This window comes from Artemia sp. Qi Xiang Cuo, chromosome 7 (genome assembly GCF_049724085.1).
Source record: "Artemia sp. Qi Xiang Cuo chromosome 7, ASM4972408v1, whole genome shotgun sequence".
In the NCBI taxonomy this organism is placed as follows: Eukaryota; Metazoa; Arthropoda; class Branchiopoda; order Anostraca; family Artemiidae; genus Artemia; species Artemia sp. Qi Xiang Cuo.
In genome coordinates, this window is record NC_142800.1 from 61,683,653 (window position 1) to 61,711,564 (window position 27,912).

General features: G+C 37.3%; 1 protein-coding gene and 1 long non-coding RNA gene across 2 annotated transcripts; both read left to right on the forward strand.

The window, feature by feature from the left end:
* The first annotated feature begins 78 nt into the window (after window positions 1-78).
* Window positions 79-16,280, forward strand: LOC148950537 (uncharacterized). The gene is made up of 2 exons (XM_089091895.1): window positions 79-105; window positions 15,192-16,280. The coding sequence occupies exons 1-2, from the start codon at window positions 79-81 to the stop codon at window positions 16,278-16,280; spliced, it is 1,116 nt and encodes a 371-aa protein (XP_088948021.1).
* Window positions 16,281-21,377: 5,097 nt separating this feature from the next.
* Window positions 21,378-24,370, forward strand: LOC148950538 (uncharacterized). The gene is made up of 2 exons (XR_016141967.1): window positions 21,378-21,589; window positions 24,309-24,370. It is a non-coding gene; the product is annotated as an uncharacterized LOC148950538 (long non-coding RNA).
* Window positions 24,371-27,912: the final 3,542 nt, after the last annotated feature.

Here is a 27,912-nt window from a genome sequence, read left to right on the forward strand (position 1 = left end):
TGCTGGCAACGATAGAACTTTTCTTGTCAAAGCTGCAATCCATCTGGCAGCTGAGTAAAGTATCTTTTCCAGGAGGCAATGCTTGGATTGATTGCATCAACTAGGGTAAGATTTTTTTATCTCCTGGTATGGGGTGACAAGCCCGGATATTAATATATTTGACGCTTAATCACATCATCATTTTCATCCTGTCCTGTATTGTTATTCTGACACATTATTTGATCGAGCAGACTCGTTTTTTTCTGTTATGAGAAAACCCACTAGCCATACACACACAACTGATTGGGTAGCTGATGCACTGACAGCACCAGAGGTTACAGCCTCCTCTTCGGGCTTTTAGAGGACCCTCCCCTCTTTGGACAAAAGAATTTCTACTGCACTAAAATACTCACCATAAGTTGAAGTGGAGGGACCTGGAGTGTTGATTGGACAAATTCGGTCCATAGGAGATGTGATAAAGCACCTTATGTCAGCTGCCAGCACTAGAGTCTTAACCATTATGAAAAAGAAGCCCCTCCTTATCAGTAAACCCCCAAAAGGTTTAGACGCTCATCAATTTCATTTATCTTGAATGTTTCGAAGTCCAAAAGTGCAGCTGTCGGCATGAGATCATCCCTTGGGAACCGAAAGCCAAATTGTTTTTCATATTTTCTTTCAGAAGCAAAATACAGCTACTATCATTAGGTAGCTCCTCGAGGTGACCTTTTAGGAGGCCCAGACAGAGTAGAGCAGCATTTAGGGTGGGAAGGAATTCTCCCTCAATAGCCTCGACTGTAGTAGAAAGCAAAGGTCACGCATCAGTTGATATTCCTCATCATTTAGAACAAGGTCAGGTTTCCCAATTTTACACAAAGCACTTGCCAGGGGGCCTTTGTATTGAATTAATTAAAAAAACTTTCCACAAAATAAATTTTTCAAAGAAAAGTAAAGAACTCCATTAAACCAAGAATGAGCAAAAATAAAATCAAATAATCTACCAAGCATGAAGCGACCACAAATCTGCATCCATTAATAAATGAAACACCCAAAAGGAACAGATATTACAATAAATAATCGACTCAAACTCAAAACGAGCAAAAATTAACATGAGTAGGGCTAAAAACCCCTATGCCTTCCCAAGGCCAGAACATAATTTGCACTTTACTGAAAAAATGTAAATGTTTGTACTTTTATAACCTTAATAAATCAAATAATATTATCATTTTTATTACTAAATATCAGTATATGTATATTAAGCTGACAATGCAAATTTATTTGTAATGAAAGTCCCCTTTCTACTGCTGATGAGAAATTCTTCTAAACAAGGTGGAATAAAAAGAAGAAATATCAAAACGTCATCAAGTAAAAGGTAAAAAGGAAGGAAAATGAGGAGAGACAAAAAGTCCATTTCCACTGATAAACCCAAAAAGTCTCTCGTTCCACTGATAATCCAGATCACGAAAAAAATGTTCCCTGCCAATCGAAATTATTAGCTCATAATCTAGATCGTCAATGCGACAACTCTATGCTAAAAAACGTGGATTTTGCCAGGTTGTGGATGGGGTTTATAAATTTTGTTGTTTCAAAGTTTACAATTGAACAATCCAGTTGTATAAACAAGAATTATAAACCTCTTTGCTCCGCTGGTAATTCTGAATCTTGCTTCAAGAATCTGGTTTGTCACTAGAAAACGCATAAACTATTACATGAGACAAATCCGGTAATCAAGCTTGTGTATAAGATGCTAAGCATGAGAGCCAAGCAAAAGCAAGTTAATATCTTAGGCCAGAACCAGACAGAACGCAGTACAATTTGTTAATTTATATAATTATAGACAATTTCATCTCAAAACCTTCCTACTCAAAATACAGGCCAGGCAAAAGGAGTCAAAAGATATGTATTTGGGTGCCATTTCCCTGATCTTAACTAATAGTTATAACCACCGGCGGATCTAGAGGAAAATCTTGGGGGGGGCCGCGCCGGACACAGGGCGCCAAAAACTGATTATACAGGACTAATTTGATAGCTCTTTATTTATATGAAAACACTGCCAAATATGCTCATAAAGGTAAAACGTAGCAAAAGAAAATAAAAACAGTACCACACTACACAACTAAACTCAATCGGCGAGCTTTTCTGAGAGCGAACATATCGATAGCATCGTCTGTTTTCGGCAGTTCGTCTCTGTAAGTCTGCATGAGTAGTAGAGCCTCCAACCTCTCTTCAGTCATTGTGCTTCGTATTGATGAACATGTCCTGTCAACCTTTGAAAACATTCGTTCTGCTTCACAGGTTGATACAGGAAGCGTCGCGAGAATTGTCAACAATGCGAAGATGTTGGGAAATACATTTTCCTGACAACTGTTCAGCGCTGAAATAGCTGTTTTCGGTTTTTGCACGGTTTCCTTAGACCAATACTTGTTCCAAATCTCGAACTCGGTTTTAACGTCTATCTCCGTACCCACGAGCAGCTCATTGTACTTTTCGTACCCTGGCTGAACGTCCTCCCAGCGTTTGCCATTAACCACAGCCGGGATCAAAGCTGAAAGTTTTGCAGCATTCGTAAAATGGCAGCTGAACCGCTCCGTAAAATCAAGCAGCATGGCGTCCAGGGCTGGAATAAATGCCGCCATCCTATAATGACTTTCTGGATCCATCTTGGGTACGCCTGCCCGGTATGTAGAACGTGAAGCTATGCGTGGCTGCGTTACCTTGATGGTAGCATCAATCTTTTCGGCCATTTTCAGAAGATCTTCGTAAAGCAGTCTGAATTTGGTTTCGGCATGTGATCGCATATCTTCCAGCATTGCCTTCACGCTGCTAATGAGGGACAAGGCTCTCACGAGGTCACCATCCTTCTGTTGTAGTGACTCGGCCAAAGGTTTCATGATCGACGAAAACGAATTCAGGCAAACCAGTCCTACGAGTGTATCTGATTTTTCCATGCAGGATCGTAATGCATAAGCTCTGCTACTTGCCTCTCGATCGTGCCATCCTTCCATCTCCTGCAGAGCAGAAACGATCGACGGAAGGGAGTCCCAAAACCTGCTGATTGCTTCGTGTCTCTCTACAAATCTCGTGGTACAAAGACTGACGAGTGTCTCTGTTTTAGCTTTGTCCGCGTTAAGATGCTTTTTTAGAAGTCTTGTTCTCTTGGCACTTGAGCTGAAGTGAGAAATTGTGTCTCGAACAACGTCTTGGGCATTGAGCAGAATGGGAACTGAAACTATCTTTGAACATGAGAGATTTGTGGCATGGCTCACACAGTGGAAGTAATCTGCCAGTTCACACTGGCGTTTAACTTCAGCAGCAGCACCATTTGTCAAGCTTGCCATGCTAGCAGCTTTGTCGTATCCTTGACCAACGCACTTTGACAAATCCAGATTTGACTTCCTGACCTCACTCAACAGCAGCTTCCCGAGGCTCTTGCCGTCTAGCTTCTCTTCGATGCTTCTACCGTCGTCACTTTCCTCATCTCCAGCGAGTCTTGACAGGGTTTGAAAGGCATCGACAACTGCAAAAGGATCTTCTCGAATCACGTATCCCTGCTCGGTTTTACACACATAACGACAAACAATGACCATCAGCTCCCTGGTCTGCCTGTCTGTTGACTCGTCCGCAAGAAGACACCAAACCGTTGCTTTGTTTGCTTTTCTCACTACTTCGGTTTTTATCATTTCCCCAATTGTTCCAATCAGTTCATTCTGGATCTGTTTACTCGTATATTTGGCGTTGCTCAGTGCATTTTCAAGTAAATTTTTAAGTTGCGAGTCTCCACTCTGAATCCGATACCGAAGTAGGTGGCGGAAATTCCCGTCGTTTACTGCTGTAATGACATCAGAGTCTTGGATATCAAGTTTGCCATCATCACGGTGGCCACGAAGGGGGATATTCTGTGCCCCGCAAAGCTTGACAGTTTCAACAACGCTTCTCAAGAGTGCACGGTTCTGCTGTATTTGCTTGACCCTTTCACAGTCCAGAGCATTCCTGATATCTTGATCTTGACTACCGCGCTGAAACGTTGTTAGCAGCGCGGCAGCTTTTTCCTGGCAGTGTTTGTGAAACTGTGCTTCAGCATGGTTTGTCAGCGCACCATCTTTCCCGGTAAGTTTCGAATAGTCTTTTAGCGGTTTCGAGACCAACTTTCCCATTTTTTGCCCTCCGCCGCCTCCAGATAAAGCCGACCATCCTCCTCCGCTTTCGTTGGTCCTCATCAAAACACAAACACTGCACCAAAGGCCTTCGTGGTCTGGATGACGACTCACTGCGAGCCAAGGATACCGGGCAAGATGTTCGGTATTCAAGCGACGCTTGACTTCACCACCTTTTCTCTTTTGTGTCGAGACTGGAAGATCAGATTGGTTCTTCGGCTTCCACCTTTCGTTCATAAAAAACATAATTTTGCCAGAAGACAACTGATTTCGCTCTTTCAGCGCTACTGCAATACCAAAGTCATTCGACGGCGTGAAGTCAGTTTCAGGCGAAAAAATAGCGCTTTGATTCTGCTGCGGGTGCGGGGACTGTGAAATCAGTGTTGGGCTATGTACCACCAAGGTTTGATTACTGCTTCTTGATCCTTCAGTCAGCTGATCAGTGTGTGTCGTTTCGCAGAAGTTTGTTATGAAGGCCGTCTGTGAAGTGGACGGAGTTGTTGGTGACAGTTCGTTCTCCTGGCTGAATGCGTTTTTGTGCATTCCGACCGTCGACTCAGAGCGGGCATCAGAAGTTGCCGTCGTCTCAACATCTAACAAAAAAGTTTCTCTTTTAAAGTTTGCACAAGACATTTATTGTAAACGTATATACACTTTGTATAATGGCTTGCTTTAGTAGATTTAACTCTCAACATGGTGAAGGCAGAATTGGAACTAAATTTGAAAATAAACTGAATCAGCAACATTAACTTTAAACTCCCCCAACAATCTTTAACTTTCATACCCCAAAACTATTTCTAGGAAACCCGGACTTTAAAATAAAATACCCCCCTAAACATCACTAATTTAATTTGCAACCCCAAGAACCGATCCCCGACATATGCTAACAAATATTTTTCAAGAGCTGAAACCCGAAACAATTATCACCGAAGTTTACAAGGCTAAAGAGAGAGCTTTAACTGCAAGAATTTGAAAGATAATTTCAGAGCTGACACAGTGTGTCGGTAAAAATACTGCTTTAAGCCAATATCATAACCGTCAGGCGAGACGAGTGGGCTGGTAAAATCAGGTCAAACGCTTCGGACAAATTGCATACGAAGAACACTGTACAAGAGGGACCGTATATAACAACAAAAGCAGCTGGTACGCGATGAAGCTTGACGAATGAGCTTTATCAGGAAAGCTATCCGACAATGGGCTAAAGCTAGAAATTAGAAGTGTTGATGCCCACTTTAAACGACACTCCTTCCTTATTGTTCTATCTTTAAAAGTTTACCTTTAATCTGATCTTTCTTGGCAAAATAATCAGAGATGTCCCTCGATCCTTTACGGCTTTCCGCCATCATTCTTTGTTTCTTCTCTGTTCTATATTCAAGCCCTGATTTTTTTTCCGATCCATTTTAAATGCGTTTCCGTCTAACTGGTCTAACACACGGAGCAAAAATACTCCGAAGGCAGTGGCAGGGTCGCTCGCGCCTAGCCTCCCGCCGGTTGGATCTAACCACCCACGCAACTCCCCAAAGACATGCGTTTCTCGTAAGCATTCACAAAATGTTTTGCTCGTTTAGCACGTCCCAAAAATAAACCCAATAATCATGAGTCTTGCAGTGTCGGATTTGAACTTTAGATAATGTGATAAAAAGAAGGTAAAAAATGACGGCTTCTCCGATTTTTTTTTTCTTAGCGTCGGCATTATTTTAATCATTAAAAAAAAAGGGTCGTTTGCACGATGGATGAGAGGGCGCCGTAAAATGTTGGGGGGCCCAGGCCCCCCCCCCCCGCCCCCCCCTGGATCCGCCGCTGGTTATAACTAAGACACGAAAGAGAAAAATGGATAAAAAGAAAAGAATAGAAAAAAGATGAAAAGAAATGAGAGTTATGAGAAATATAAGGCCTTTTATATAAGGGTATTAATATAAGGCTTTTCTCTGTATAGAATTAGCCATGTCTTGATGCAATCATATGCAACCTACTGCAAAATACTTGATAACTTTAATTCAAAATCAACGGACTCGGACAACAAAATCAATTGTGACTGTGACTGCGGCCATATGTACAGCGTTTTTTTTAGCTCTTTAAAAATTATGACAACTGTCCAGCCGCCATGGAGAAAGTGGGTCGCATAGTAGCAATGCTATTTGACTTTTTCCTGGCCTAGTGAAATTTGTTGGCAGATTTTGAAATTTATTGGCAGATTTGGCTTCTTTTGGTATTCTACCGAATTCTGCTACGGAAGCTTTTGAACTTTTTCCATACCTGCTGTTCAGATTATCAAGCTTCTATGATGTTTTACTCTAAGAGTTAAATTTGTCAGTGAGTATTATTAAACTTATGGTAAAGTCAATCACTCAGAGCAGGCATGCACAAGGGGAGGAACTCTGGGGTCCGAAAATCGCGTAATTTTCCTGATATTTTTTTTATATCTGAATAATTATCGGTTAAACCGTCTATTCCTTAAGAAATCTGGAAAAACTTCCCCCCCCCCAAAAAAAAATACAAGTTCGCGTGTATATGCTTAAATCAAATGGCTTGAGTCAGGGTCGTATCCAGGGGAGGAGAAAAAAAGGGGAGGAGGCACCGCTTTCCCGTTTAGACATCATAGCGGCGAACGTCAAAAGCAAGGGGGGTGGTCTTTTTAGTGAGTAATTTAGAATAGTGAGTAGGTTTACTCGTAGTTGACAGCTCTATTGCATTGCCTCTCGGCGAAAAGCTGTCCATTGGGCATCCGTGTCTCCTTGTGATGGTGCTATATGACTAGAGGCGTAAATTGGGCTCACAATCTCCCCCCCCCCCACCCCCGGTCCAACTTTTAAGCAGAGGGGTAGGCAAGTTCTACCTCATTTGAATCTGGATTATGAAAGGATTCTCCATTTGTACGGTTTGGGAACCAAAGTGGGCTCCTTCAACCAACCCAAACTCAATTTCTGGCACACATATAAGCACGTAGCACCTTGACTGGAACGGAGTTCTTGATGGATTTTCAATTTGTATAAATGGAGGAAAAAGTGGGACTGGTCCCAATAAAGACCTCTTCCCACAGAATTTTTAGCAGGAAAGTGGGTACGGCTTACTTTAATTTCACATAAAATCTAAATTACAACATAATATTTTATTTTGTAAGCCCAAAATAAGAAAAATGCTGCAAATATGATTTATAACTGTGTTACAAATCGAGCAGAAATAAAGCATAAAAAACTGACCACAAAATAAAGAGTTGGGCTGCATCCCCTCAAGCCTCTTTAAAGACACAAATGTCATTTGCGATTTACTGAAAACAACGGAGCTGAGAGCTCTTTTTTGTGATAGACATTGAAAACACACACACACACACACAAAAAAAAAATAAAAAAACAAAAAAAAAAAAAACAATGAAATTTTCAGGAAACAACAAAATAGTTTTTAGAATAAATAAAATTGGGATAATCAATTTAGATTCACTATGTTTTGTTATAATTCCATTTCATTCAAAGTGTAGAAAACTGATATCTAAATAAAATTTTGAAACTCAAAAGTGCCAATTTTTGAAGGAATCGGTTGTTCCCAGTAAACTACAAATAACAGTCGTGCCTTAAGGGGGGGGGGAGCAGTCCAAGTCTAATTTGTGGTATTTCCAGCTTGTTTTAAGTTTGGCTTATTATGTAATATATATATATATATATATATATATATATATGTATTTAAGAAGTTTTTTTTGACTGAAATTGCAAAGTCCTTTCACAATATTAAATTAAAAAAAAAAAAAATCAGCTGGAAGTAAGGAGCAACATTAAAACTTAAAAGAACAGAGTTAGTTCTGTGTATGAGGGGGCTTTCCCTTCCTCAACCCTCGTTATTCATGCTAAAGTCTGAAAGTTCTTCAAAATACTTTTCATTTAAATTTAACAGCCCTCTCGTTTCAAGAATCGTTCTTAAGGAATGGTGACAGAAAGTCAAACTTGATATAAAGATTGATGGTTAGGGAAGGGGCAGACCCCCTAAAAAACAAAACCATTGCCTTTCATTTTAAGTTTTAATGTTGCTCCTTACCTTCAACTGAAAAAAAAACTTGTTTTTATCATGTATTTTCTGACTGCTTTTAAATCATGCCAGGAAATCCCCTCCCCATAAAACTTCCCCCCAGAAACTTTCCTCGACAAGTAGAATTCTCCCCGTGAAAAATCCCCCACCATGAAAAAATCCCATGGATTTTCCAATAACAAATACTATAGGGGGACAATGGGCAAATTGCGTAATTTACACTCCTTTTCCCAGAGACTATTGGGGGCTATGTTATTCCCAAAGGCATAGTTACTGGACCTTTCAACTATGCTGAAGCTGATAGAGCAATTTTCATTAAGATCACTTGAACTTTTGGGGGCGTTTCCCCCTTTTTTCGAAAACTAGGCAAATTTTCTCAGGCCCGTAGCTTTTGATGGGTAACATAATTTTATATATTTGGTATCATTATAAAATTTAATTCTTTTGATGTATCCATTGTTATGAGAATTCAGTTTTTTAGGGTTTCGGTTACTATTATGTCGAGTCGCCCCTTACTTACCGTTCGCTACCCCGAACTGTTTGATTTATAAGCTTAAAAATATTCTAGGTGATTTTTATATAAATAGATTATTATTTCTAGATTAAAAGAAAAACTGAACAAGAAGCTTTTTAATATTAAAATTGCTAAAAAAAAAAACATACCACAAATTTATATTTTGTTATTGAGCTATTGGAAGCGATGAGCCTTTGTGGGCTGAGCTTTGACACAGTCTGTTTTTTTATTTTTTTTTCCACACCAATTACTAACACAAAAGCATACATAACCATATCCCCTCCAAATGCCACGACATGATACAGAGGAGAAATAATCAAACAAATTCAAAAAAAAAAATTAACCTCAGAAGGGATTTAAAAAAAAAAAAACAATACAAAGCCTAGCTACAACATCATGTATCCTGCTAGCCTTAACTCAAAACACTCATTTTTTTCTATACACCCATAATACTAACGAAAACGAAGCTTACATCTCTTTTGTTTTTGCTTTGACTTCAGCAGAGGTTGTTTTTGCTTGCAATGATCTTGCGATTCCAGACTGTCTTACGACTAATGGTTGCCTTTTAACCACAACAGGTTCTTTTTTAGCTACACCAATAGTTGAAGGAGTTGTATCACGATTCTCAAGACTTACTAGCCCACGTCGTTGAGTTGTTCCGACTTTTTTGACATCCTTCACTGATGGTCTTGTAGTCTAGAATAACAAACATTTGGCAACCCTTTGCATCAGACGTAAATCATACATATGCGCGTACATAATTTATGCATAATAATATAATATAATAATGTGTTAATACAGTAATGAGCAATATAATATGTTAATGTCATATAATGAGCAATGTAATGTCATATATAGTAATATAATGTCATGTAATGAGTAATGTAATAATGTTATAATAATACTAATATAAATTTGTAATAATAATGTGCTTAATAAATTATTAGAGAAAAATGAACAGAAAATATTCATGTGGAAGGGGGCTTCGAAAGCCTCTGTTAGGATATAATGTAGCGATTTTTGATTTTGAAGCCTTTGCCTCATATGTTTTTGGGCGTTCATATGGGATATCTTCTTTTCATAATTATGGTAAGTTCTAGCCCTTAAGAGGGAAGAATGACTCTTGGAAAAGGGGGGAGTTGGAGGCCAGAAATACAATCAAGACGATTTTTAGATTACTATCGTATAATTTTTCCATTATCCCTAACCCTTCTGCGTAGATATATGTCTGGATATCAGCAAATGTGCATAAGCATGTGCAAAATTTACTTAAACCGATCGAAAAGTATCCCGCGCACAAAAAGTACAAATTCAGGAGTTCAAGCATGTACATATTAGGGGTAATTTAGCCATCCCCCCCCCCCCCCTAAAAAACATTTTAGGTCATTTGTGGGTACTTGTCTGTTATAGCGCCGACCACTCAAGAAGTGAAGTTAGGTTAATCCTAATAAAATATATCAAAGTATGATAAAAAAAAATATAACAATTGCACATTAGGAGGTGGGGGTAAAGTATAGCGGGTCTGAATGCAAAATGTGTTAGGTACAATTATTCTGCATACTATGAAGTAAGAGTCGTTTTCTAACTTAATATTGTCCAAATAATTTATCCCCCCCCCCCTCCTCACCCTAATGTGCAGATATATTGCCCAAATAATATATTTCCCATCTATTCTGTCACTTTTCTTTGTCTTGTCTCACGATAAGCTGAAGAAACTAATGAGAGAACCGATTCTACAGTGCGTCAATGGATGAACAACTTGAGTGGTCGGCGCCATAACAGACAAGTATCTATTTGTGGATTAACCTATATTCAAGTATAAGACATTGTATGGAAATTCAAAGTTAATTTAGTGAGTTTGAAACAAAGGTTTGTTTTATCTTTTGTTGAATATAAAAGACAAATAGCAAGGTTTAGGAATGTGGTATGTCGTAGCTAAACATAAATTTGACCAAAGGGGGGGGGGGGGGGGGTCTTACGGGATGCTTTCTGAGTGACTGGGTTAAAATACCTAAGAAGTGCATTTTAAAGCTCCAATTCATCAATCATCAGAGGATAAATTTCACGGTCCTCTCTTCTCCCTATGTACTGTTGTACTTATCTTAGCCGAACTTTTCTCTCCAATTTTCTCTTCTTCTCTCAGGCTTACACCACCCAGACAGTCAGGATTTTCTCCAAGGTCATATTTTATATAATTTATCTATTTCATAAGGTTTTTCTCGACTCTAGTCCTTCTGCCCCCTTACCGCGAAACGTAATATCCCTTCGAGAAAAGTACGAGCCTGAAGGATGAGCACTATTTCAAACACACAAAAGGAAGAAGAAACGAACAGATGCACTAGTTGCTTGTCAGCTTAAATAAGTACATCATATGAAGCTTGAGCAACTGTAGCAGCTCCTTTACAACTGCAAAACTACACTGCAAATTGCACAACTGTACAACTGCAAAAAATCTGCAACTGCAGCACAATTGCATGTTCTCAAGAATAATTATAATTATATGGAGTTAGAGGAATTTTCCAAAAAGGTTGTTTAGTTATTATTCATTAAAATAAAATCTTCATAAATAGTGTAAACAAGAAGTAAAACGTTGTAATCCTGAAATAAAACCTTTTATAATCATTTATTATCAGACGAACATAGAGTAATAAAATTATCTCTTGTAGACCCAATATTAAAAATTATGTATCACTTCTAAATTTCTAGGAACAATTCTGCAGACAAAAATCTTGACTTATGCAAGAATGGGTAGCCAGATCTTAGAGACACTTTGAAGATTTATTTTGCAAGGTTTCACTTTTATAACACACAGATTTTGAAAGGTCATCAAAGGTCAGGACTATCCGGAGGAAGGAGTGGAGGGATGTAAGTAATAAAAAATTCACAGAACATATTTAATACATTATGAACAACCATGAAAGTTTATTTTTCAAAAACAAAACCCTAAACCAGATATCCCAAAGTAGCGAAATTAGAATTTTACCCAACATTTTACCTCAGGGACAGGTAGACTAAAGTATGTCATAGGAAGGTATTTTGAAGTACCTGCCTCCACTCCTTCCCCCTCTAGAGAGCAGTGACCTTTGATGACCTTTCAAAATCTTTGTGATCTGACACTGAAACCATGCAAAACAGATCTTCTGCTTTAATTAAGTACAAGAAAACTATTTTCACCTTCACAACTTTACTCAACCCAAATTCATGAGGTTTCAAAGATCTACAAATATATTTCCTAAATTTAGAAAAACCCCATTGATATGGCTTAAAATTCTACTCAAATAATAAGAATTCCATTTTAATAATTAAAACCACAGAAAAAGAAACTGATGACTGAAAATTAAGGTAATATGTTGTTTTGTCAAAATTTCAATAGGCATAACCTGCCCATTAGGAAAATTTTTAAGACTTTGAAATCAGAAGAGTGTTAACATGGAAGCTTAGTAATACCTTCTTAGATTGTGTTGTTGGTATTGGATTCATTACTGAAGGTTTCATTTACCTAACCCCTTTCCAAGACAGCAACAAGCAGTTAAACTAGAATTTTACTATTAATTTTTCTTTCGGATAAAAACCAGTGGTGTTGTTTGAGGATGGCAGGGGAAAAAAGAAAACACTAAGACCATAACATCCTTCCTTTATAAAGTACAATACACTTTAATGATTAGCCTACATTACCATAGTTTTTTCCAATAAATTGGACAAAATAAAATATAATATAGCCCATGAATATGGCCTTTTTGCCCCCCCCAATAAATTGCTGGAATAAAATTCTACTTTAGCTACTTATGGCTATCTTGGAAAGGAGTTAGGTTTGGAAAATGAAATTTTGAAGGATGGATCTACAGGCTGAAGTAAGTCCCAGGATGGTATTTTGGAGTACCTACCTTACTCCTTCTCTCTCTAGAGGGTCCTGAAATTGGCCTACATGACAGGTCTATACTTATTGAACTTTAGACAAGTCAACATTTTACCTTAATTTTTAGTTATCAGTTTCTTTTTCTCTGGCTTTAGTTCTGAAAATGCAATTTTTGTTATTTGATTAGAATTTTAAGCCATGGTTTTTTTTTCAAAATTTAGGAAATGTATTTTCATAAATTTAAGACATTATTCATTTTTATTGAGCAAATTTGTTAATCTAAAAAAATATTTGTATTACTTCATTGATTAAAAGAACTTTTGTTATATTTTTCAATTTTATAACACAGATTTTGAAAGTTCATCAAAGTTCAGTGATATCCGTAGTAGAGAGTGAAGGGCTGGACACCATCAAACCAACACCCAAAATCATTACTACAGTATGCAACAACCTGAAAGTTTATTTTTCAAAAACTGACCCCAAAACAAGATATCCAAAAGTATCTAAACTAGAATTTTACCAAATGTTGTTTTGTTGAAATTTCAAATGGTATAGACCTTAGACCTGTCAAGCAGGCAAATTTCTAAGACTTGGAAATCATAAGATGGTTAATGTGGAAGCTTGGTAATACCTTCCCAAAGTATGGTTTTGGCCCTGGATTCATAACTGAAAGTTTCATTTTCCTAACCTAACCCCTTTTCAAGATAGCAAAAAGTGTAAACAATTTACTTACATTTCTGTCAGTTAGCAGTGTAAAACCTCTTAAGAAATCTGAAAGATAAATTCTCCCCTTGAATGTTCCTTAAAATGACTGGAAGCTTTAGCCTTAAGGAACAATGGTAGATTAGCCTCGTCTCTATAATGCCAAGCATTAACAATTATAATACCAATTACTTGTCTTTTATAATAAATCAATTAATTTTTAATTTTCACCGCATTTATGAACTCCAGTATTTTGATTGAGGAGGGGGGACAAGAGGGGTCTATATCCAAATAGTCAAGCGGCATGGGATATATAATATTTGTTTCTCCACATTATTGGGGGGTGACCGCCCCCCCCCAAACAACACCCCTGATTATGAATTAACTTTTCGATTTTCAGAATAGAATGATTCAGAGGTACTTGTTTTGATTCACATCTCTTATTTAACTTTGATAGTAACTTCACTTTGAAGCTTTACCCTTTTTATCATTTCACTTAGTGCAATTTAATGGTGTTTCAATACTTGCTCTTCTACTAAACAACTGTTTATCTTAGCTAGAAACATTTGAAATCTACCTTCATTTCATAGTAATCACATTTGTTCTCCTCTCTGAAATAGAATTGGAAAGAATCAGGGTTAAGCATTTCAACCAACCTCTGTTCATTTTAAAAAGGAATAGTGCCAGTTGCAGCCTTATTTATCATTTTTGGTGCTTTTACCCTATTTTGGATTTGTTTTGGGAGGGGGATTATTTGATTAATGTGAGGGAGTTACAAGTTATTCTAAATTACACAGTTGACATTGTAAGATAAAAGAGTACCACAATTGAGTGTTTGATTCACTCATCTATCTATTTGAATGCTGATGGGTTCTGATGAAGTTGTGTTACCTTTATCCTAAAATATTACTTATAAATCAAAAGAGGAGAATTTGAAAGTATCTTTTTCTTCTTTACATTAGTTACCTAAATTTACACTTCATAGCAAAGTCAGATCCATCTTTATCTGTGAATTGTTCTAAGAAATTGCTCTAAAAATTGCTCCATTTTTTCTAAAAAAGTTCTTTCACGTTCTTTGTATAATTTGTCCAAAGATGTGAATTGGTTTTGAAAAATTACGTTTTTAGTATCTAAATCAAAAAAGAAAACCGAAGGGAAGTTTTTGTCCCCCTCCCAAATTTTCTTGAATTGGCTGTGCTGTAATTTTCTTATTTTATGAAGCCTTTCTCATCTACCCACACAACCTCCTGTGCTTTATTGAGAGTATATTCTTTGGTGCCAATCATACTATTTTGACGACCACTGGATGGCGAAGATTGCTAATGAATTGTCCTGTTAGTGCCACAAAGCCTAAAAGTATCTATTACAAAAAACAAAAAAATCCTCGGGAGCAATGTGCCAACAAACGTTCTTAGGGGGGCATTTGCCCCGTCTTGCCCCCCCCCCTAGTTAAGCCACTGCAGTCGCCCCTTTACGGTAGTTCGAAATCTCTCCGAATTCTACCCATGTAGACTCTCCAGATAGTCCCCTTCAAATCTCTGTCATCAAAATCCCCTTTCAACAGAATGAAAAAAATTATATTTCTGAAAATCCCAGAGGTATCCAAGCTTATTACCCTTACCCCTTTTGGTTGTCACTGAACTTAAATGGTCGGTGAGCAGAGTAAGGGCACTAATACAATCAAGAGTCAATGATCTAATCAGAGTTTTCACAATCCTTAGGGGCTATCACTTCCTACCCTTCAATGCAGAATATGTTCCAAGTCAGAAATTAGTTTTCCTCCCCCTGGAGAGGATTCAAGCTTGCCCTGGAGAGGATTCATGCTTGCAGTTCTATTTTTAATTAACTGATTTGGGATACAAAGGCTACTTGGGAGATTTTGGGAGGTGATAAGCCCTGAGGATTGTGGAAAATCTGACCGCTCATCAGCCCTTGTTACAACTATCAGTCTAATCTTGGACTTATATTTCAGGTTTCCTTTCACAAGCTTCCAAGTGATAAGGATCTGAGAAAGGAGTGGCTTGTGAAGATTCGAAGAGATGAAGGCCCCTTGTTCCAAATCTCAGATGCCTACACTAGAGTATGTTCTAGACATTTCAACACTGAGGACTTCTATGCTGGTTTTGCATCCAGAAGAAAAGAACTCAAACCAGAATCTATCCCAAGTTTTGTTCCTTGGACAAATGAATTATTGTTCAGGCAAAAGGCTCCTAAAGACAGACACGTGCGTAAAAAACATCACACAGGCCAGGAAAAACTCATTTCCGAGATTACTCAAGTTGAAGATGTGTCTACCAGTGAGCTACTGCACACTATATCAAGCAATGACCTTTTTGAGAGTGGTGAAGGCAATCAACTTTGTGAAATTGGTGAAATAACTAGCTCAGGGAATGTTAGCAGTACCAGCGATAATGTGCCTGCCAGTTTATTATCAAGAGTTAGAGAACTAGAAGCAAAGGCAAGGTATATGCAAATTGAACTGCAAGATAAAAAGAAAGATATGGAAAAACTGCAGCACATTAATATGGACATAAAAAGCAAACTCGTTGCCTCTGATCAAGCTTTGAAAGATGGTACATTTACTTATGCTAACGTGAAAAAGGATAACAAACTACTGCAGTTCTATACTGGGTTCACCTGTTCATCTGACTTTGAGTCTTTTTTTGAATTCATCAAATGTGGTGAAAATGGTGAAAATGTGAGACTCACTGAAGCTCATGTGAGAGATCCCGAAGGTTCAGCTAAGAGACGCAACAGAAAGCTCTCTGGTTGTGATCAGTTGCTTCTTGTCCTTTGCAGGCTAAAAGTGGGATTATACGAACAAGACCTGGCATTCCGTTTTTCAATTAGTCAGGGGACCGTTAGCGAAATCCTTGTGAGCTGGATCAATTTCTTATATATACAGTTGGGAAGACTTGTTCTCTGGCTGTCAAGACAATATGTCGACAGAAATATGCCAGATGACTTTAAAGCTGAATATCCCACAACTCGTGTCGTGATCAATGCAACTGAAATTCAGTGTCAAGTTCCTTCGTCATTCCTAAATAAAACTGTGTCTTAATCGTCATACAAAAGTCGGCAGACTAAAAAAGGTCTCATTGGCATTGCCCCAAACGGCATTGTGACGTTTGTATCTGAGTTGTACGACGGGTCCATCTCTGATGTAGAACTTGCCACAAGATGTGGAATCCTGAAGATGCCATATGGTGATGGTGATAGTATAATGGCTGATAAGGGTTTCCGCATACAGACTGACTTGCCTTCTTGCGTAAGCCTAAATATTTCCCCGTTTCTTCAAAATGCTGGGCAATTTGCAGCTTCTGATGTGATTGAAACACAGAAGATTGCCCGCCTCCGAATACATGTTGAGAGACTCATAATGCGAATTAAGTGCTATGGGATCTTAAGAGAAACAATCCCAGTTAACCTTGTTCCAGTTCTGAATCAGATGTGGACTGTTTTTGCCATAATGACAGTCTTTATGAACCCCATCATTAGCTCTTCAGGTGAATAAGAGATACCAAGTGAAGAATAGTTATTTTGTTCCTTTGAGTCTACTTTTATTTGAAGCATATGCCGATCCCATGCTTAAGTATATTGAAGGGTAAATAAAAGGAATTGAAATAGAGGATACTCAAATAAAAGTTCAAAGTTTTTTTTTATCTAACAGTATTTACAGAAACAGAAGATTTTGTAAAAGCAACTAATACAACCAAATCTTATTGTAAAATTATTTGAAAAAAAACTACGTTTTCTAAAGATTTAAAGAGGCTGAGTCACAAGTTCGACCCGTAAACCGTACAGGGATTAGGTGGTGAAGCTGGGGGGGTACCGCCCCCAAACCCCCGCTTCCTTATATGAAAGGGGCTGTGCTCTCCTCAACGCCTCGCTCTTTACGCTAAAGTTTTTCTTTCTAACAACTCTTTTAAACAATAAAAACTTTAGCGTAAAGAGCGAGGCGTTGAGGAGAGCACAACCCTTTCATATACGGAAGCGAGGGTTTGGGGGTGGCAGCCCCCAACTGCACCTCCTAATCCCTGCAAGTTTTAAGGTTCAAACGTGTGACTCAGCCTAGTTAACTACTCAGAACTCTTATTTTTTTTAAATTTCTGGCGGCTCTGTTTTTTACTTTTTTTTTCTGTTTAGTGATTTAATAAATGTTTGATTATCTTTTACTTTGTTTATATGGTGTGGAGGACCCCTCCCAACCCTCCCGCTGTTGAAGATTCTTGTGTTGATGCTTTTAATTCCTGAATACTCAAATCAAATGCACAGTAAGATTTTCTTTTTTCAACTTTTCTTCAAGCATGTGGATATACGGCATGTTATCAAAGAAGTGGAGACTTACCTGTAACCTGAAGGCAGACTGTGATATTTTTCTGGAGACGCCTGTTGAGCCAAAGGATTTAATAGATTGGATTTAAAAAAGAAACTGAGTTTCTTTTTAAATTCAGAATATAAAAATTTTTCTCTCACAGGTAATCGAACTAGGATCTTCCACCTGACAGTCAGGAACAACGTCCAATGTACCACAGAGACGCTCGTTCTATTGTTTTAGTCTCTCGTATCTATTTTTGACGCAAGCACACCCCCACACAACGTGATATTTGGTTTTTCAGAATTAGGGAAAGAAGGATCGGATTGAGCTAAAAATTTTAAGATAAGCTTCCAGGCACCAGCAAAGCTTATCTTCTAAATTTCGATCCAATCGGACAACGTTATAAGGGGAGGGTGGTGGGAAAAATTTACATGGACTCTTATAGTAAAATGAGGTTTTTCGTAAATATAATTCGGGGGATAATTGTTTTGGTCTGAAAATATCAAAAGACCCTAACAGGTCAAATTCCGCTTTGAATGAGTCCTCATTCACTCGGATCCGTTGCCAACTCTGGCCTATAGGCGTGGCTGATAAAAAAAAGAGAAATGAACTGTAAGTGGCTATATTTGTTTTTTGGAAAATAGGGAAGGAATGATCAGATTGTGCTGAAATTTCGAGAATAAGCTCCCGGGCCCCAGGAAATCATAACCTTTAAATTTCAGCCCAATCAGACCCCGTTAAATGGGGGGCTGGTGCTAGAGGACTAAACAATCTGGCTCACTTTCACCCATGAAAAGCACGTCCGAAGGAGGTGAAATTTTGCGCGTTTCTGAGTTTAAGCGTGGCCAACAAAAAGCAATCGCTGATGTCTCCCTGCGGCCGCTCGGAACAGACATCACTTAACAGTGTGGTAGGTCTCCTCTGTAGAGGCACAAGTGTGCCTTCTTAATTTTCAAGGTAGAAATAAAAAAATCACAATTTTAGAGTTCAAGCCTCAGATATGAGGATAGAGATGTCGTGCATGGTGTACCAACCAAAGAAGAAACCAAAGTACTTGGAAAAGTTTTCAACAACAGTTGGAAGAAAACGCAGAAATTAAATTGGAATGAAATTAGAAGCATTGTAAAAAAGGCAATTTCTTATGGAAACAACTGAAGTCTAACTATACACCAGAAGGCTCCGTATATAATTATTTCTGTATGCCCTATAATATGGTATTCTGCAACAGTTTCTCTACCGAATAAAACAACATTAAAGGAAATAACAAGAATAATTTATCAATTTGTATGGAAAATAAAGTACCCAGCCAAATTAAAGAAAACAGATTTGAATAGTGGCCGAATTTTTGATGAAAGACAGGTTTTAGTTAGTTTTTATATATATATATATAAATAGGTTAAAAAAAAAATGCTTTTATTCGCAGGAACTCATAATCACATAAATCAAAGCAAATCTGAATCACAAAAATCAAAGAAAATCAAAATACATTACTTCGACATTTCCGAAGTGTTGCTTCTGCAACATGGACCGCTACTGAAACTTGAGCGTCAACCAATCAGCGTCGCGAAACTCAAATGAAACGTTTTCACAAAGAAATTTTTTTCAGTAACTGGTACCTGTGAGGGGTTCTCTTTCGTGGTTTCTGGATACGTCGAAAAGGTTTAACACATTACTCACCGGACCTCGAAGGACCGAAGATCAGACAAGTAGTCAAGGTAGTTCTAGAAATAGAAATCAGACAGAGTTTTGACTTCATTTTCCCAAAAAACATTATCAAATGGTATATTTTACGTTAGCATAAAATTTTCGTTTAATAATAAAAAGGCACAACATGATAGTCCAGTAATGCCAAGTTGCCCTTGTATCTTATAATATTAGTGGTGGTCTTTTCTCAAACATGGGAGGCATGGGCATTCAGCTAAAAACTGTTCCTCAGTTTTGTCTCAAAGACTATATGGGCACTTGACTTCAATAATGCCATGTGGGTCTCTTTTGCATGGGTCAAACACACGCCTATCAGGAGACGTGGCAAGCCAGTACTCAGCTGGTATCACAATCCCACAGTCCATAACCACAACGTCCCTTCCTCTTTTTTTCATATTTTTTTTGTAAATTCGAACAGCAGTTGCTTCATGCGTCCTGCCCCACTTTACAGCTGGGTTTCTATCCAAATTTCGATCTGCAAAGTTAGACAAAACTGATTTTTTGCTCCAAGGAGTGACCCTTTTCACCACCAAACTGAATTTGCTGGAAGTAAGTCGAAACTTACGTGCACGGAACCACGTTTCACTTTCAGCCTGTCTGCGAGAATTTTTTTCAATTTCTTTGGCTTCTGATGCTGATACTCTTAAGGAGTCTATCACTTGCTGCTGTTTTGGATCAGTATTTGTCAACATGTAACTACCTGTACTGTCATACACAGGAAAATCAGGAAACTCAGCAGCCTTGAACAATGCACTGGTTGCAACACTGAGATTGGTTACAATACTACAAGTAGTATCATCTACTTGTAAATGGTTGGTCAATGTTGACAGCACTGGGCAATCCAATAATCTATTCTGAACAAGTTTGGCTTGGAAATATTCTCCTCTGTCGATGCCGTCTTTCAAAATATCTGCAAGAAAATCCTTTTTAAAGGTCTACTTAACACAAAAATAAAAGTTTTAGCATGCCTTGGGCTTCAAACTTAAAGTGCTTGCATCAATCTGGAAATGAGAGAACCAGCAGCGTAGCCAGGATTTCGTTTCGGGGGGGGGGGGGGTGTCAGTCTACATAATATAGTAGTCAAGAAACCAAAAAATTGTATTAATCGTAGTGACAGATCCAGGATTTACGATGAAAGGAGGGGGGGGGGGAAGAAGGAAAAAGTAAGTCCGCGTCGCGAGCACTTTTAATTATAGGCAAGGTAATCCTAATTCCTTTGGACCTTAGGAAGGGACGACGAAAATGTGCGGACTAAGTCAAATCTGTGCAGAAAATTTTGAGGTTTGAAGTGGTAAATATATCTATTTTGGGCGAGAAGATGGTTTGAAAGCAGTGCTTTCTGCCGCAAAGCAGCGGAAATTTTAGAACCAGGTATAACTAAAAAGTGTACTATTCCATATATTTACTACTTTTACACCTATCTTAGAGGATTAAATTATCTTGAAACTAGTGTTGTGCGAAGAGTCTAAGTTTTAAGAAAATGTCTAGTAAGAAATGTCATTTTCTATTTTTTTTTTATTCTCATAATGAAGTTGGTGAATAGTCAAGGATAGAAAATTATTTTCTGGCATGGAGCACTACATTTTTGGATTTACCACTAAAGAGTACATTTTTTTTGTATGAACAAGTAATTACTCTTTGGCTCCTTAATGCCTCCTGCCTACAGAACCTAATCTTCTGTGCCAACCATACTATTTTGATGGCCATTGGATGGTGAAGATTGCTAATGAATTGTCCTGTCAGTGCCAAATAGCTTAATTTTTCTGTTGAAAATGCATTTTCAAGTTTCTATTACAAAACCAATAAAAGAAAAATTCCTCTGCTACAATGTAACAACCCATCCTTAGTTACGCGACTGATGAAAAGTTCTAGGGTTTTCGAACAGTCTGGAATAAGCAATTTAAGGCATTACAAGAACGCCGTTGCCCCCTTTGGACTGGGAAAATTTCCAATTTTATGGTATTTATTACAAACTTTACCAGATTTAAGAAGCAGGGCTAACGCCCCGGTCCCCCCCCCCTACGTTCCGCTTCGGACCTCTGCAACCCTGGAAGCCCATGTAAATGCTTAGATAAACATGTATCACAACCGCATTTCCGTTATTGGCACGTGTTATATGTTGTATTATTACTTGGCATGTGTCCTGGTAGTCCTGAAGCAAAACTTCTGAGATGCAAGTCAAAACAGCGACTCACAGCATGCTTCACGCATGGAACAGTTCAGCTACTGCATTCCCCAGTTCAAAGCCCAGAAAGCTGTCCAAAGGAAGAGCAGAGAAATGCAAAGAAAAAGGTTTTTCTCATCATCGAAATGTTCACATGAGAGCCATCTCAGGATCCCAAGTCAAGGTACAGCTTACATTTGAAGATATAATTTTTAAACATAAGTTATTGTTTCTGAGAGTAAAATAAAATTGATTTAGAGAATCAGATTTACCTTTATAAAAAACAATTAACAAAAATAAACAAAGATTATGTAACAGAAACTCTGTCCTACCTGAAAATGCAGATACAGCCGGGCTAAGGGAAGAACTAAGTTGCACAAATTGCAATCTCAGACTGAGACACTCATCTTTACTGACCCGCAGGTCAGATAGCTGCGCTGTCTTTGGAGTTGACAGTCCTCCTTCCCAACTGTCAATGTCTATCACCTGTGGGGGCTCAAGATCCTGTTGTGTCGTGTAATTCCACTGTTGAGGCATCTTGGTGCAGCTCAGGGAGGAAGGGATTTCTTTGTACTCCAGACTTTGCATCAAACTGATAATTCTCAAGAGCAACACCAGGTGATTGCAAAAAACACTTCCATAAATTCATGAACAAGCACTGTTGATAAGCTGACTGTCACAGGAAAGATAGAGTGTGATGGAATGCGGCTTCTCCCTCTTTTTAAAACTGTAATAGCAACTCCCCTTTATCACTAGCCCTTTATTTCCAAAAATTTCTTACACTTCTAAAATATGCACGGTTTCCAGGTCAATATATTGCTCTACCAAAAAGCTGTAGCTTCTCTTGAGTTTCCGGATGGCTGAATTTGAAGCTTTGTCATAATCTTCAATAACATTGTCTGAGATAAGTGGGACAATATGAAGATCTCTGCACCACTGGCCCTAAAAAATATGAGAAAATTAGAGTTGACAAATTTTGTACTGATTTGTACTTCAAATAGACATAGGCCTAGACCTAACCAGTTAAACTGAGGAGATTTGAGTAAGGTTTTTGGGTATGAAATGACTTTACAAGGTTCGGTGGGTGTTGGAAGAGTAAAACTACTATGGGCTCCTTTAAAACTGTGGTTGAGGGGGGGGGGGGCACCAGCACCAGACAAATAAAAAAAAAACTGGATTGGACGGGTATTAACAATCTTGGGAAATTTCAGGGGGGACAGGCCCCTGGCCCCCCCTAAACATGCCACTACTTTAAATTATGTTTTAGGAACTCTGAGATGCTTGTGAGGGACAGACATACAGCAAGCTTTTTTTTTGGAGATCTGAGATCAGACACCGTAGGCCAGAGTGCTAAATATACAATTTTATACTATTGCGTTTGGTGTAGCCTGAGGAAAGGTTAGAAAAAATGCAGCTATCCTGCTGCTGAAGCAAAAGTAGGAGAAAAACAGATTAGGATCAAGGTCCATTTTCAGGAGAGGAAGAGGACTAGTACCATGTGCTGAATTACTGGGAATGGACTTAAATCTCCCTGATAGCTGACCAAAACCAGGGCCAGAACTAGGGGGCAAAGGGGGCAGCTGCCCTGGGCGCTGAGTTGTGGGGGCACCAAAGGTGTCCCCTGCAACCCTCCAAAGTTAATTAATGTTTCCAAAAAACATATTTTGATTCTCTTCTTGAGACAAAAACTGAGGGAGGGGGATCCTGAGCTCCTCAAAACCTCGAATGGCACCCTTCTCAGCTAGGTCAACTCATAAATTCTCAGTCACAACACAAACATAACTGAAATTTTCATTAATATGCGCTCATTCTGCAAAACTCACTTGTACATTTCCTTTGATCCAAGATGTTCATGGAACAAAAATCCATTAGGGTAATCGACTAATCAATATAAATTTCACAGTGACTTAATTAAAAAAAATTCAATTAATTATTTTAATAAGTAATTTGAAATAAGTTTCAAAATCAATTTCGAATAGCTTATATCCTATAAGTAAATAATTTTTTTGTATTCATATATTCAAAATCTAGTTATTGGTAATAGCAAGGCCCAGAGACATAGTCAGGGGCATCACCAAGGAGGGGGGCATAATATTTATTTTAAAATTATTTGCTTTCCTACAAAGAAATCTGAGATGCAAATGAAAAAGAAAATACACATTTTAGTAGGAAGTTTGAAATTTTTCCAGCACTTTGCATCAGAAAATACCATTTCAGACCATCCAATTATTTTATCTGCTGGCAAATAAGCAAGGAAACAAACTGACAATATCCTTGAACTAAATTTATAATATTTGATCCTTTGCGGCAAACTATTAGTTAATGATTATTATATTTGGATTCAGCATGAAATTCTAAATGGAGATATAGGTCTATTTCTTAGCTATCTCAATATTCCATGAATGGAAAAATTTACCAAAATGTTCCTACCACATGATGCCTGTGCAGTTGGAACACAAAATATTAAACTGGCTGGACAGAGAGGAATTTCTAGAAGGGCATTGACCCCAAAACCATCCACTTATCATGACCTGTGTAGCGTAATCTAGCCTCAGTTATTTTGTTCCTGATTCAAAATGTTAATTTATAATTGTAAAAATTTCATTAAAGAATTGACAGCCAACCCAAATTCTTAGGTAATAAACATATTAAAATCATTGTAGAGACTATGGCGGATCTTTCTGTGTCACTTTTGTTAACTTCTTTGCCTTTTTTGGCACCTAAATAAATGTTTGTAATTTTCAAGTTGGAGTCCATGATCGGCTTGGCAAAGATGGCCTAGTGCAGGCTAAGCCTACTACCCAAGCTCAAGAAAAAAACAATACAGAATGTAGGTGATGTACAGCCTTACTATTAACAAGATTATCAACAAAATTAACTCACCAGTGCCTTCTGAATTTCAGGAAATTCCATGATAAGTTCCATGTTTGCACAACAAACCTACCAACAATATGGCCGATTTTCGCGCAGCGTTGCAATTCAGGCGGAAAAACGAATAAGGTCTATTTACAATAAACTGAAATCGAACGCAAAAAAACAAACAAATAAAATCAAAACGTTGCTCCCTTAACACAATTTGAATTTAAGAAGCAAGGCACATTCAAAACTGAAAGAAAAAAATACGATAAAATGATAAAAATATTAAGGCCAAAATTTAGTCTCTCAATGCGATATTAATTTCAAAGACAATATTAGCACATTAAAAACTTTATTAAGTGAATGACCTTGCATACAGTATCATATTAAATTATATTAGATGTTAAATTAAAGTGGCTTAATTTAGACAGTATTGGCTGAGAAGCAATTACATACCATACTATGTATATGCTGGTTCACACAAGCGGGATCCATGAAATATATTCCCTAGTTTGAGATTAAAAGTAGTTTGACATTTTTGTAGATTACAAGATTATTTTGAAGCTCAAATTCCTGTGAAAAAAAAAGACAATCTGAGACACAGAAAATTCATTTATACTGAAGACATCCATTAACCTGTTTGAATAGCTCACAGAACAGTATTAATCAAAGATATTTCTTAGTTTGAGGCATAAAAAAAAAAAAAAAATCTAAATTACTAGCAGATTACAAGGTTATTTTGAAACTCATACTTCTGCAAAACTTTAAAAAAGGCAATCTGAGGTTCAAGAATTTTATTTCTGCAGAAAAAAAAAATCCGAGAACAACTGTGAAATAACTCACAGGAGCATAATCCATCCAAGATATGTCTTATATGAAACTCAAACTTTTATGAAACTTTTCAAATGGCAATCTGAGATGGAGAAAATTCATTTTGCAGAAAAGAAAACTGTAAAAAAGTTTAAAATAACTCACAGGAGCAGCAGAACTGCTAGTTGCTCTTAATTTTGTTGCCATGACTAAAGCAATTTCTCTATAGTATGTCCACTTCAAGATCTAAAATTATAGTAGGCTTCTTCTTCAACTGAAATGAAAAAACAAGAATGGATGAAATTATTAAATTCACTTCAGTATCCACAATTATTGTAGATTACTTTTCAACTGAAATGACAAACAGGATAGATAAAATAATCAAATTCATCACTTGAGCATTTAAGGCATCACCAAGCCCAGTGTTAGCAACCACAATTGCAATAATGCACATTATCTTAAAAAATTGTGTTGCATCTTCTAATAATTTTGCATAAAAACTGAATTTCAACTTTTATTACAGATAGTAAAATCTATTAGTAAATTTTCTTATTTAGATTTCTTCTATCTTATTAAAGTGCCAAGAGCAGAAGAAATAGTATCTACTAATATTCAACATATTTTCAACCTAAAAAACAAGTAAACCAGATTTCATCAATGTAATTTGGTAGATATACAGAGCTGAATCTCAACTAGCAAGTGATAGCAAAATTGTTGTATTTTGTTGACATATCAAAATTTTAGGAGAATAGAAATATAATATACCAAAAATTGCAAAGGGAACATAAACCTTCAAGAATTAGGTAAAAGGTAAAAAACACAGCATTAGACTTACATACAGCTACAGTCTCTACCAGCATTACTGACCTCTGTTGCATGGTCCCTCAGCCAGGAAGTGCATAGGGGGAGGCAGCTATCCTGTGCTTTTCCCCGTCCTTCTTGTTTACCTTTCCGTTATTTTTCCAGGTTCTCATTTACAGCTGGATTGAGTTTGACTTTTTTTTTGAAAATAGAACCAATTTTCCTAGATTCTACAAATTTTTCAATTAGGAAAGGATTTGGTATTTTATCTTTAAAGCATTGTCCCAAACTGTCATCTGGACTGTAGACAATGACTTAAAAGATATTTCTCTTTACCACAAAATATTTTGAAGCTTAAAAAAGAAAATTTTCTGGAAGGAGTGAAGGTTTGAAACCTTCATAGGCTTTAAATTGGGCTGTAGAATCATTTCTGGAAGTTTCATTCACCCACCAAAACAAATTTGTGAATTATGGTCAATTTATAAGTACAGGTTTTTTATATGGTTAATTTAAGGATAAAAGGATTTTCAGCTTGAATAATCCTATAATGCTAGGAGCACAATGCATAAAATTCTTCTTAAAGGAAAGCATATATATATTCAAATGTAACAGGTGGTTTCTACATCCTAAAGCTCAAACTCCTTCATGCATTAACACATACCTCTTCTCCAAACTATACTGTTTACCATTTTTATTATTATTATAAAATAGCAATAGATTAACATTCTAATTGAAATATTGTGTTCCTAACGAAAATTCTGTCAAATAATGCACATGACCCCCCTAAGCAGTGGTTATTATCTGTTGGCAAAGACACACTGTCCTCAAAATGCAAGACTTGCATCTATATATGGTAGGATGTAGATGACAATCAAAGCTTGGCAAGGAAAGGTGCTTTAACAGACTGCTTACCTCTGGGTGTATATTGGTATCTAAGTGAGCAATTTAAAAGGTGTCTTATCCTTTTAAATCTACTCTATAGTGGATACCTCAGGTTTTTGTGACTGGCTTTAAAAGAGTCTGTTTAGTACAGGAGTACCCAAAACTGTTTTCAGCTTCACAACTTTGCTCAATCCTAATTTATGAGGTTTCAAAGATCCACAAATACATTTCCTAAATTTTGAAAAAAAACCCATTGAAATAGCTTAAAATTCTACTCAAATAACAGGATTACATTTTCAGAACTAAAGCCAGAGAGAAAAACTGATAACTGAAAATTAAGGTAAAATGTTGTTTTGTCAAAATTTCAATAGGTAGGCTATAGACCTGTCAAATAGGCAAATTTCAAGACTTAGAAATCCAAAAAGGGTTAGCATGGAAACTTGGCAACACCTTCCTAAAGTATGTTTTTGGCCCTGGATTCATTACTGAAAGTCTTATTTTCCTAACCTAACCCCTTTCCAAGATAGCAAAATGTAGCTAAACTAGAATTTTACTTTAGAATTATAAAGTAGAAACCAGAATATAAAATTCTACTTTAGCTACTTTTGGCTATCTTGGAATGTGGTTGGGTTAGGAAAATGAAACTTTCAGGGATGGGTCTACAGGCCAAAGTATATCCTGGGAAGGTATTTTGAGTTACCTACCTCCAATCCTCCCTCTAGAGGGTCCTGAAATTTGCCTACATGACAGGTCTGTACCCATTGAAATTTTGACAAAACAATATTTTACCTCAATTTTCAGTTATCAGTTTCTTTTTCTCTGGCTTTAGCTCTGAAAAGGCAATTTCAGTTATTTGAGGAGAATTTTAAGCCATATCAATGTTTTTTTTTCAAAAGTTAGGAAATGTATTTGCATATCTTTAGAACCTTATGAATCGGAACTGGGCAAAGTTTTGAATCTGAAAACAATTCTGTTGTACTTCATTTAAGAATAAGACAAATTTTGCAAGGTTTCACTTTTATAACACACATAATTTTTAATGTCATCAAAGGTCAGGTACACTTTAGAAGGAGAAGGAGTGGAGGTAGATACTTCTAAGTATCTTCCCAGGGCATACTTTAGCCTGTAGACCCATCCCTGAAAGTTTCATTTTCCTAA

Bases quoted from the DNA above. Each gene is read 5' to 3' on its own strand.
- LOC148950537 (XM_089091895.1), top strand. From the start codon at position 79: ATGCTTGGATTGATTGCATCAACTAGG. The intron at 106-15,191 runs GTAAGATTTTTT...CTTATATTTCAG, and splicing joins GATTGATTGCATCAACTAGG to GTTTCCTTTCACAAGCTTCC.